General features: G+C 44.1%; 1 protein-coding gene across 6 annotated transcripts in view; it reads left to right on the top strand.

Annotated features, from left to right (window-relative positions):
- Window positions 1-12290, top strand: part of TLE1 (TLE family member 1, transcriptional corepressor) — a 92313-nt gene that overhangs the window by 67282 nt on the left and 12741 nt on the right. For all 6 annotated transcript variants that reach the window (XM_068974321.1, XM_068974323.1, XM_068974320.1 and 3 more), the window contains one exon: window positions 272-348. In XM_068974321.1, coding sequence (XP_068830422.1) covers window positions 272-348 — 77 coding nt within the window. The remainder of the gene's footprint in view (window positions 1-271; window positions 349-12290) is intronic.

Genomic DNA, 12290 nt, shown 5'->3' with positions numbered 1-12290 from the left:
TCCACAGGATGTATTGACCATGGGAAGCTGGTTCTCAATGCACAGATGGATCATGTGCCATCCTACCTCCCAAAAGAGAAGTGTGTCTTGTGGTATTTAGTGGAGGCTGTATTATTTCTTGCATTATAATTTTTCTTTTGGGAAATGTTAACATGTGTCCCTGTTTCTGTTGCTTTGGGGATTTCTGAGTTTCTAGTAAAAAGTTTTTAGAGGTGTCACAAAGTGCCTACCCTGCATAAACTGAGTCTTTGATGCCTTATTCTGTTTCCAGGTTGGGTTTGATCCTCCCCCTCACATGCGTGTACCTACGATCCCTCCAAACCTGGCAGGAATCCCTGGGGGGAAGCCGTAAGTACCTCTAACTCTTGGGTTCTGTTTTAAAGGCGGTTATTTAGTCACAGGTATCAGTGCACTAGAATTCCAAAGGGAGCACAGGCTTGGGTGTTTCCAAGGAGATTTCCAGTGTCTTTTCCTGAGGAGTGTTAACACTTTCTATAAATAGACACTGGGTAGGTGTCATGCCTTTCTCTTCTCACTGTGGGTGATCTCATGCATTTAGTTATTTCTGGAGAGAAGCTGTTGGAGACAGGGCCAAGGAGGGAGGTGAGAACCAGGGATGGTCGGTCCCCCTCACTTGACCCTTCCTCAGAAAGCTGCTCTGCCTTGCCCCTGGGTTAGAGGGTGCCTGTTGGAGGTTTTCCACAGGACTGTGTCGTGGGCAGTAAGCCCACAGACTTGAAGTCTCAGAAAAATGAAATGTACTATTTCTTTACCTAGCTCAGTGCCACCTCTTCCTTATTTTGGTGGAAGCAAGAGTTGTGTGAAATGTGGGGTAGTTCCCCCCGCACCCCCCAGTAAAGTTTTGCTGGGTGCCTTCCTCTGAGAGAGCCAGGATTATAAAGTATAATATGGCATGATGAGAAGCAGTGAGAGGTAGGTTAAAGGGCCAAAGAGCATTCAGAATTTGAAAAGCCCTGTGGATTATTCTTCTAGGGTCACTGAAAACCACCTATTTTCCATAATATGTTAGTAATTAGAAATGTGATTTCAAATAATTCATAAAATTCTTCATTTTTGTACAAAGCAAGCTTGAAGTACGAGAGTCTGTCTGTCTTCTCAGCAAACACTCTTGTTTCCCTAGGTAGATGGCAGAAAGCTGGTTCCAATTCACTGGTTTTTTTTTTTTTCCTCCCAAAAGAGGTGCATATCACAGGCCTTCAGTTTTTTTTGTTTTTTGCTTATACCCTTTACTTTCAAACGGTTGCATTCAGCTATTACTTACATGTCTGTTGCATACTGCATTATTTTGAGTAGTCCGTTCGACTACTTGGTCATCCTTGTATGGTTTTTATTGCAGCCTTGCTTCAGAAGACAGAAATCCTTACTCTGTCACCTGCTTTTAGAAGGCAGATTTCCACTGCTCCTCTTTTCTTGCATTTTGATATCTTTTTCATGATAATTTGACTCACGATGAACTGAAGCTTTGGTTTGTACTAGGACCTAGTAGAGATGTTAAGAATTTACAGTGACATCTTGGCCCAGGGAAGAGCAGGACTGGGAAGTGGGGCAGTATTGCAAATACTTTCTTGGCCGGTAGATCTCTTCTGACTGAAAGGTTTCAGTGAACTACTGAACCTGTGAACTACTGTGTTGTACTTTGTTAGGAGGCCTTAGGTGCTTATTGGTATTTCTTACCTGCGGTTGCTGGCAAAATAGCTAGCTGTCGTATGTCCTTCTGTCTGGTGAGTGGATTAAGGGCAGGTGAGTACTATTGAGCTAAGAGACAGTCATTAATAGTAACTGATAAATCTTCAGGGAAATATTAGGCAACGAAGGCCAAGTTCAACTAACCTTTAGGGAAAGCCAGTTTCTGCAGTCAGAGCTGTGGGGGGTGTGTCCAAGACCCCACCCTGGATGTGAAATGTGGGAAAGGAGGGGTGGGGTGGGCAGAGCTGAGAGCCATAGAGTTGGTCCTGAAGGCTGGTATGAGAGATGGTTAACTCAGACTCAGTTCCTAACAATTGTGTGTGCAGTTAAACACCAAGTTTACACCTTCAGTGAACATGCTTCTTAGAGCCAAAATAGTCATGTTCTTGACTTGCCAGCACCTTGGACTTCCCCATGTTCACGGCTCAGACCGCAACAGTGAACTGAGAGGCAAGGCTGGGAGACTCATGTGTAACGGTGGTTTTCTCCCATTGATCAAAAAGGGCACTGGTCTGTGGATCAGACGCATCACTGCTTTCTAAAACAGTTAAGATATTTTTGGATTCTCTTTTAAGATGAAGGTATTTTCTTTTACGATATTATGGGAGGAAGATCCAATTAATTGGTAGCAGAGGGAAAAAAAGGACTTGCCCACTGTCCAGGATCTGGGCTGTGCAGTCTTAGTCCATGTATTAATCCATTAATTAGTTTGAGAAAACATACTGTTCTCATTGTTTAGTAAAGTCATACTGCCCAAGGCAGTGCTGTTCAAACCAGCTATGATGACAGACCAGTTTTTCCCTGAAATGACAAAGATTGAGACTCCTGTAAAAGATAGATAAAGATGAGTAAGGGGGATAAGATACAAAATACCAGTCCCAGTGTTTTATTACAAGAGACAGCAGTTGTGAGTTGACTTGAGTTGCTGTGTAAAAGTCTCTGGGAGAGTGGGCACCTCACCAGGGGCAGCAGTGAATGTTTGCCAGCCACACTGAGCAGTGCCATCTGAGGACCATGAGAAATGGTGACAAGCCACCATGACAAGTTCACCTTTGGTAGGGTGAACAAAGTGGTAAAAATTTTCCAGTGTCTTTCTCTGAGAAATTCCAATGGAAATAATAATTGGAAAGGGCAAATGGAAGCTCTTTGTACAAAGTTTGAAAGAGAGCTGTGTGTTAGGTACCCAGCAGGCTCCAGGAAAGACAGTGCTGGTCTTCCCATCTCTGGGGGGGCTACTGATGTTGGGCAGACCTTAAAGAAACAGTAAATACTTGAGTTACATTTGTGACAAGTGCTGAGTGCCGTGAAGGCAGAACAATGGTGATAGACAGCTAAAGAGTGACACAGTTGGTAATGGCTTCCTTGGGGTAGGGTGGATACGCAGAAAGCTGAAGTTCATGCAAGAGGATAGGGCAGAGCTGGGCAGAGGGGCCTGGGAGGGTGGGCTGTTGCAGGTATAGGGGACAGCAGGCTCCCAGCACAGAGAAGGAGCTTGAGAGTTCACGGGCAGATGGATAAGTGGCTGAGAAGTGTGGTACAGCCGGGAGAGTTCATTTAGGGCTGGAGGGGCCTTAGAAGTGCCTCTAGTGTGAATGCTCATCTGTGGTTTAAGTTTCCTATAATGGCCTCACCAAGTGTCTGAGCATCTCTGACCCAGCTTCTCTAGTGATGTCAGCTCATTTTCCCTGGCCCTTTGAAAACTCTTTGAGCCCTTGAGTTGAACTCTGTCTCCCTGGAACTTTTACCTGTCAATCCTGTTCTTACCCACTCCCTGGACCACACAGTGCTCCACTAATCCAGCCTGCTCAAGACAGACAGCTCTTGAGATCTTTGGAGACCACCATCTCTCCACCAGGTGTTTCTTCCGGCTGAATATATCTGCTGCTTCAGCCCTGACTTACGGGATATGATTTCAGGTTCCTAGGCCATCTGTCAGTCACTCCACTTCCTTTCCTGTCTTCTACAGATGTCATCCAAATTTGCTGAATAGGCTAGAGGACCCTATTGGGAGCTCAAGCCTGATGATGGGGAGATGGTTTTAATCAAGTAATCACAAAAATAAAGGTGTAATTAAATTGAGGTAGCTGTGATCATACCATACCAGCCAGGTATGACTTAAGTCAAATCCCTTATGATTATACAGTGGAGGTTACAAATAGTTTCAAGGGATTAGATCTGGTAGATGGAGTGCCTAAAGAACTATGGACAGAGGTTCATGCCATTGTACAGAAATCAGTGACCAAAATCATCCAAAAGAAAAAGAAATGCAAGAAGGCAAAGTGGTTGTCTGAGGAGGCTTTACAAATAGCCAAGAAAAGAAGAGATGTGAAAGGCAAGGGAGACAGGGAAAGATATACCAGCTGAATGCAGAGTTCCACAGAATAGCAGGGAGAGATAAGAAAGGCTTCTTAAATGAACAGTGCAAAGAAATAGAGGAAAACAATAGAATGGGAAAGGCTAGATATCTCTTCAAGAAAATTGGAAATATCAAGGGAACATTTTATGCAAAGATGGGCACAGTAAAGGACAGGAATGGCAAGAATCGAACAGAAGCAGAAGAGATTATGAAGAAGTAGGAAGAATACACAGAAAAAAACTACACAAAAAAGGTCTTAATGACCTGAATAATCACAATGGTGTGGTCACTCACCTAGAGCCACATACCCTGGAGTGTGAAGTCAAGTACGCCTTAGGAAACATTACTATGAACAAAGCTAGTGAAAGTGATGAAATTCCATCTGAGCTATTTAAAATCCTAAAAGATGATGCTGCGAAAGTGCTGCACTCAATATTTGTGCAGCAAATTTGGAAAACTCAACAGTGGCCACAGGACTGGAAAAGGTCAGTTTTCATTCCAGTCCCAAAGAAAGACAGTGCCAAAGAATATTCAAACTACCATACAGTTATGCTCATTTCATGCTATCAAGGTTATACTCAAAATCCTTCAAGCTGGACTTCAGCAGTACTTGAACCAAGCACTTCCAGTTCTAGTAGCTGAGTTTAAAAAAGGCAGAGGAACCATAGAGCAAATTGCCAACATTCATTGGGTCATAGAAAAAGCAAGGGAATTCCAGAAAAATATCTACTTCTGCTTCATTGACTACACTAAATCCTTTGACTGTGTGGATCACAACAAACTGGAAAATTCTTAAAGGGACAGGAGTACCAGACTGTCTTACCTATCTCTTGAGAAACCTGTATGCATGTCAAGTAGCAACAGTTAGATCCTTACATGGAAGAACTGGCTGGTTCAAAATTGGGAAAGGAGTACAACAAGGCTGTATATTGTCACCCTGCTTATTTAACTTCTATGCAGAGTACATCATGCGAAATGTCGGGCAGGATGAATCACAAGCTGGGATCAAGATTGCTGGGAGAAATATCAACAACCTCAGATATGCAGATGATACCACTCTAATGGCAGAAAGTGAAGAGGAACTAAATTGCCTCTTGCTGAAGAGGCTTGAAACTCAACATTCAAAAAACTAAGATCATGGCATCCTGTCCCATTACTTCATGACAAATAGAAGGGGGAAAAAGTTGAAACAGTGACAGATTTTATTTTCTTGGGCTCCAAAATCACTGTGGATGGTGACCACAGCCATGAAATTAAAAGATGCTTGCTTCTTGGAAGGAAAGCTATGATAAACCTAGAGTGCATTTGAAAAAGCAGGGACATTACTTTGCCAACAAACGTCCATATAGTCAAAGCTATAGTTTTTCCAGTAGTCATGTATGAATGTGAGAGTTGGAACATAAAGAAAGCTGAGTGCTAAAGAATTGATACTTTTGGATTGTGGTGCTGGAGAGGACTCTTGAGAGTCACTTGGACTGCAAGGAGATCAAACCAGTCAATCCTAAGGAAATCAACCCTGAATATTCATTGGAAGGACTGATGCTGAAGCTGAAGCTCCAGTACTTTGGCCACCTGGTGCTACGGGCTGACTCATTGGAAAAGACTCTGATGCTAGGAAAGATGGAATGCAAAATGAAAAGGGGGTGGCAGAGGATAAGATTAGATAGTGTCACCAACTCAATGGACATGAATCTGAGCAAACTCAGGGAGATAGTGAAGGACTGAGGAGCCTGTTGTGCGATAGTCCATAGTCCATGGGGTCTCAAAGAGTCAGACATAACTTAGCAACTGAACAACAATAATAAGAACTGTGACAGAGGAGTATTGTTTTCTGAAATTCTGAAAGGCTGATCTCATTTGGAGGGTTAAGGGAAAATTCTCGAAGAGTTTGAAGGCGAAAGGCATAAGCCTCTAGGTAGAGAAACCAGCATATGCAAAGGCCCTGTGGGCTTTCATTGTTTCTTATCAAAGAGCATGACATTGCCACTATTCTGTACTTGTTTTGGTATTACCGTGATCTAAGATCTAAGTAGGCTTTCCCAACCAACCTGGACATTTTTCTCTCTCCTACTTCTAACTTCTCTTGACTTCTTTTTGTTGAAGGCATCATCCCAATTCTTACATCTGTACTCAGACTTTAGGTTTGATACTTTCCATTTTACCCAGTCTTCTTATTTCTTAAAATCCTCACCAAGATTGTAGGCGAGAGTTTTCCTTAATGAAATATTTATCTGATCTTGTCTATTTCTTGCTCAGAAATCTGCAAAAGGTTCATATAATCTGATGTAATCCCTCTGATAGAGTCACCTCAGTTTGTTTTTACAGCCTCATGTCCTTATATGCATTGCATCTCATGCTCTGGCTGAACGGGATAACCTTGTATTCCGTGAATGGCTCGCCTCCTACCTGGAGCAACTTCCTTTCTAACTTGTCTCTACCTGTTCCTGCAGAAATATTTTCTTTCCTTTAAAGACCTCTTCAGGCTGCTGCCACCTCCCAGAAGCCTTTGCTGATGCCTTTCCCACATATGATCTCTCTCCACCAGCCCCTTGTAAGTCTTGTGACACTTTCCACACTTTGGCCTTGAATTATAATCATGTGTACAAATCCTATCTCTATTTGCTTCTTCCCCACTAGAATTAAAGCTTCTGAAGTCCTCTTGTCCCCTTGAGCCTTGATAGCCAGTAAACAAATGCTTGCCGCTTTGACAAGGTGGGGGATGAGCCCAGGATTGTGTAAGGCCCTATGATTCATCCTTTTCCAAGGGAGAATGCAGTTTGCATTTTAGAGACATGCAATGCTGATTTATAAGCGGTTGCTCTCACTGTGTTTCCAAACCCTCAAGGCGAAATTTAATTGTTGCGTTTTGTCGGCTTAATTTGAACTTCCTTTGAGTTTTAGGAAACTTATTCCCTGAACTCTGTGGAGCTCACTGATAAAAAAGAAACCTGAAGTTTAGACAGATTGACATCTTTGTTATACTTTGTGCCTCCCTCCCCTCAAGATGTTTTTTTCCTGGCCCAAGGGCACCGCTTTCCTCCCCACAAATACTTGGGGCCGAGGCCCACTTGCCTCGTACATTAACATCTAGAGGTCAGTTGTAGCTCACACTAATAATAGTTTGACTCAAGATTTCCAGCTAAGTTCCAAGTTCCCTCACCCTGTGTTTTAATGCTAGACGTGTAATTGAGAAATCTTCCACCCACTTGTTTAGTGTTTAAATAAACCTTTTAAACTACCTTTTTGGAGTTGGAGCCTAATGGGAAGAGAAAATCTAAACTGCATTTGGGGTAAAATTGCCTCTTAAGAAAATATGTTTTGCAGCATTGAAAAAGGCCATCCAGCTTCTAGCTGAGAAAACGTTTTTGTGTCCAGTCCCCTCTCCCTCCTCTCCATTCCTGATCTTGCTTCTGATCCCTATGCTGACCGTGTCTAGATTCCACACTTGGTTTATTTAGTGGATTTGGAAATCAATTCAGCACCCCCCCTTTTACTTATGATATTTGGGGTTTGTTTTTTTTGGTCTGTTAAGTGCATAAAGGAACAAGCTTATTTTGTGCTATATCGTCACCATGTGTGTTTAACTCCTGTTTTTCTACCTTTGAATGGTCTAGGACTGTGTCCCTAATTTCTTAGGTTTATATTGAAGTGTGAGTCCTTTCCTTTCAATCTGAGTTATGTTTAGCTGCTGGACAATCGTCCCTTCCTTTTCTCTCCCTTTTTACCTCTTCAGAAATGGCTTTCAGCTTACTAGACATAGCTTGTCTTATCTCTTAAGTGAATACTGCTATTTACCTGCAGTGGTTGGTTCCTTTGCTAGGACTTTTGATTGGAGCTTTGAAGTGGCTGTATTTTAAACTTCTCTTTGTCTTACTTTTCGTCCACGTGTCTCTTGGTTTGCATCTTGTCCTGCATAGGAGCCCTTTTGCTGCCCCAGCACATTTACAGTTTGGAAAAATTTAATTGATGGAGGAAGTAGGGCCTTAGAATCATAAATACAGACTTTGATCAGAGAACTTCTAGTGTATCAGCTAGACCATCTCTTCTTTACTTTGTCTAGTAATTTTTTTTATATCCATTTTAAGAAGTTCTGCATTCCCCTTTTTAAAATATGAGGATAGCTATGTATCCAGCTAAATAAGGGGAAAAAGTCTCCCATCTATCTTAATAGTTTAACGTCCTCTCTTTGTATTTTGTTACTAAAGCCCTCCATTGATGTAGAAATGCTGTCTTCAAGTGGGGTGAGGACTGCGCCTTCATCTGCGTGTTTGCTGTTTGGGGGGATGCTCAGAGGCCAAACTGAGAAAATCCTGTGAAAGAAGTAAAGGATTTAACAGATGTTATAAGTTAGGCATCAGTTCAGTTCAGTTTAGTTCAGTCGCTCAGTCGTGTCCGACTCTTTGTGACCCCAAGAATCGCAGCACGCCAGGCCTCCCTGTCCATCACCAACTCCCGGAGTTCACTCAGACTCGCGTCCATCAGGTCAGTGATGCCATCCAGCCATCTCATCCTCTGTCATCCCCTTCTTCTCCTGCCCTTAATCCCTCCCAGCATCAAAGTCTTTTCCAATGAGTCAACTCTTCGCATGAGGTGGCCAAAGTACTGGAGTTTCAGCTTTAGCATCATTCCTTCCAAAGAAATCCCAGGGTTATCTCCTTCAGAATGGACTGGTTGGATCTCCTTGCAGTCCAAGTGACTCTACAGACCCTAAAAAAATTATTAAAGGTAGAGCTTTTTAGATTGGCAAAGAAAGATTTTTATCATTAGTAGATGAATTATATACCTGAGGACTTTCCCTCCCCCGCTGAATCTTAGAATAATATGGCTCTGATTTTCTTGTGAGTCCACATCCCAACAGTCCCAGCTGCCACCTTCACTCTACTAGTTCTTAAGGCTGAGAGCATCATCCAAAATCATAACTTAACATTATTCTCATCTGTCTTAGAATGAGCTAGATGCCACAGCCCTCAGCCCTCAGGCCTCCTTCATGAAGCACATGGATTATGCCTGGTGTTCCCTTTTTGTGTAGGGAAGGTGTCTCCATCCTGGTGGGCCCCATAATCCCTCTTGAGGAGAGAGTGTCAAAGGCAGTAGTGACTTGGAAGCGAAGGCAGAGGTTAGAGCCCCACTTCTGTGATTGGCTGACTCCTCCTTTGTATGAGCTGAGTTGGACCTGTTATGCATGCTCTCTTGTCCTGCTTTCCCTCCTCAGTAAATAATTAAGGGATGGCGAGCTGCCTCCTGTGACATGGGAACCGAAAGTTGAATCTATATTCTGCTTCCTACTTTCCTGCGAGTGCTTTCCCACATGACATCATTTCCCCCACACCTCGGCAGTCACATTTACAGGGAATGTTTGTCACAGCACGCTGTAAAAATAGGGAAATGCAACCCAGATAACTTCTTTATGGTCTCCACATCTCACCAGTGACTAAACCGAAACTCTGGCCTGGGTCCCCTCACTTCCTAAGCTTCACTGTATGCTCTTCAGCACCCAGACTCAGGAACCAGCTTGTAGCACGTGGCCCACGGCAACTTCTGCCGCAGCTGATGTCTGAGGGGATCTCACATCCACCAGGTTGTGCTGATGGGGTGGCCTGTGGATTTCACAGTTACTGTTCTCATTGCTTCTTGTTCTGCTCTATCAGCTCTGTGTCTCTGGGACTGCCTCTCCCCTTAGAGAAACCACCTCCTAGGCACATTTGGTATAAGTTTTTTGGGAAGGTTGGCTGGCAGAGCCCAAGTGGACTACCCACCTTTTTGTAGCCCACTTTCCTTACTGGAGCAGTCTTTCATGCCTCGATTCGTAAGTGATTAGGTAACAATTAATGAGTTGAGACATTCGGTTTCTTTTACTGAGCACCAGCTGTATGCTCGCTGGTGCAGTCATCCCACCTGTCCCCAGGGGACTCGGGAATGAGACAGATATAACTGTGGGCAGTCGTCCTCAGCATGGTACTGATTTATGTTGAATCAGGGCACTGGGAAAGGACTCATGGCACCTGGGGAGTCGAGGCAAGCTGTGAGAGTAGGGAGGAGACGTGCACTGAAGGGGAGGCAGTGCTATTCTAGGCAGGAGGGAAGAGTTTGTGCACTACGTGGAAATGTGACAGTGTGCGATATTTTAGGGGAATGGCCTGATGTGCCACACGGCTAGGAATTTAAGCTACAAGATGGTCACATGAACTGAGGCTCATAGGCACTCAATTGTGAAGGCTTGGTGAGCCATAAAAAGTGAGTGAAGGTTTTGATCTGATCAGATTTTTTTTTTTGATATCTATTAATACAGCAAGAAATTCTCACTCAGGAGGGCCAAGTCCACAGGTAGCAGGGTCTTGGCCACAGCCTTCATTGCTGGGGTCCCTGGTTCCTCATTACTGCGTGCTTGATCCTGCCTACTTCCAGCAAACCCACAACTCTAACACTGACCACGGAACACAGTGTAGTTTTATGAACAGGGCCAGTCTGCTAGGGAAAGAACCTGCTTCCTGGAAACGTGGTGCCATTTCCTAGTTTGCAGCACCTACAGGGACTCGGCATGCCTCCATCTCTGCTGTGTGCCCCAGGAGTAAAGAGTCCCTGGTTCCAAAAAAGTTCAGTTTCATTCAGGTTTTAAATCTGTGACGTCCAGTGGGCTTTATTCTGTTCAGTTGTGCCATCAGATTTTAGAATTAGATCCTGATCTGCAAGTGCTTGATTCAGACAGCCAGGTCTGGGGACTCAGCTCTCCGAGGCTCTGGGGTGTAGGTAGATGGCTCCTAACCAGGCCCCATCACTCAAGCCTCCTCCTTTCTACCCCACATTTGGCCACAATGCTTTCTCTAAACATCCTCCACTTGTCTTTGTCTGTGCTGTCTCCCCACCTAGCCTTTTAGGATTTATGGGTATCCTGGTTTTCCTGGCCTCGCCATCACCACATGCTTTCCTGGCTCCCACCCCACGCCTTCCTCCCTTTCTGCATTCCTGGCTGTCACACTTGTCCTCTGGTCAAGATAAGAGCCCTGGATTCAACATCGCCTCACTTTCCTCTTTTTAAGTCACGGGTATTTAGTATCGATGCTGTCATTTCCCGAAGGCCCCTGCAGGTGTCAAGCACAGTGTTAAGTGTTTTGCACTTTTGCAGCTGCTGGCCCTTTTTTTCCTTACTACCACCCCTGCGGCTCTTATGTTTCATTATTATTTCTATCTTGTCTATCAGGAAACAGGTAGTTAAGCCCCTTAGGAAGTTAAGCCCCTTAGGAAGACCATTGTCAGTGAGGCTGTGAACTGGGGCCCCTGAAGCTCACGTCCCTTTAAATCCAGGGTCTGGGCTCTCAACCTGGCTGTGGACCCAGCCTACAGTGGTCAGGAGTCCTCCTCTTCCCTTTTTCTTTCTTTTTAAAGATGTATTTGTTTGTTGTTGGCTGTGCTAGATTATCGTTGGTGTGTGTGGGCCTTCTTCAGTTGTGGCGAGTGGGGGCCACTGTCTAGTTTCCTTGTCCAGGCTTCTCATTGCAGTGGTTTTTCTTGTTGCTGAGCACAGCCTCGAGGTGTCTGTGCTCAGGTAGTTCGGGCTCATGGGCTTGGTTGTGCTGTGGCATATAGGTTCTTCCTGTGTCCCCTGCATCAGCAAGTGGATTCTTTGCCACCGAGCCACCAGGAAAGCCCCTCCCCTTTTTCTTGAATAAACAAATCCAAGTTTTTTTTTTTTAATTTTCTTTTTAATTGGAGGGTAATTACAATATTGTGTTGGTTTCTGCCATCAGTTCAGTTTAGTTCAGTTCAGTCGTTCAGTTGTGTCCAACTCTTTGCGACCCCATGAATCGCAGCATGCCAGGCCTCCCTGTCCATCACCAACTCCCGGAGTTCACTCAGATTGACGTTTCTGCCCTAGGTCCCCTCCATTTTGAGCCTCCCTCCCATGAATCCAAGCATTAAAAATAGAGGCACATGTATAGGAAAGTACACAAATCATGTGTGTATAGCCCAGTGACTTTGCACAAAGAACACCCGAGAAACCTTATCTATGCCTCTTCCAGTCTCAAGGGGAGCCACCACCCCAACTTCTAATACCAGAGGTAAATCTTGCCTGTGTGTGAACTTCTGTAAATGCCCTCATGCCATATGCATTCTTTTGTGGCTGGTCTCTTTCTAAATTCAGGCATGAGAAGTATTTATAAATGTACACTATCCATTTATAAATACCCCCTCCTAGTTGATCTTACTTTTCCTAGTTTCTCAGTCAGTA

Source organism: Capricornis sumatraensis, chromosome 6 (assembly GCF_032405125.1).
Source record: "Capricornis sumatraensis isolate serow.1 chromosome 6, serow.2, whole genome shotgun sequence".
Lineage (NCBI taxonomy): Eukaryota > Metazoa > Chordata > Mammalia > Artiodactyla > Bovidae > Capricornis > Capricornis sumatraensis.
The sequence above is the reverse complement of the archived record's forward strand: the minus strand, read 5'-3'. Positions and strand labels throughout refer to the sequence as shown.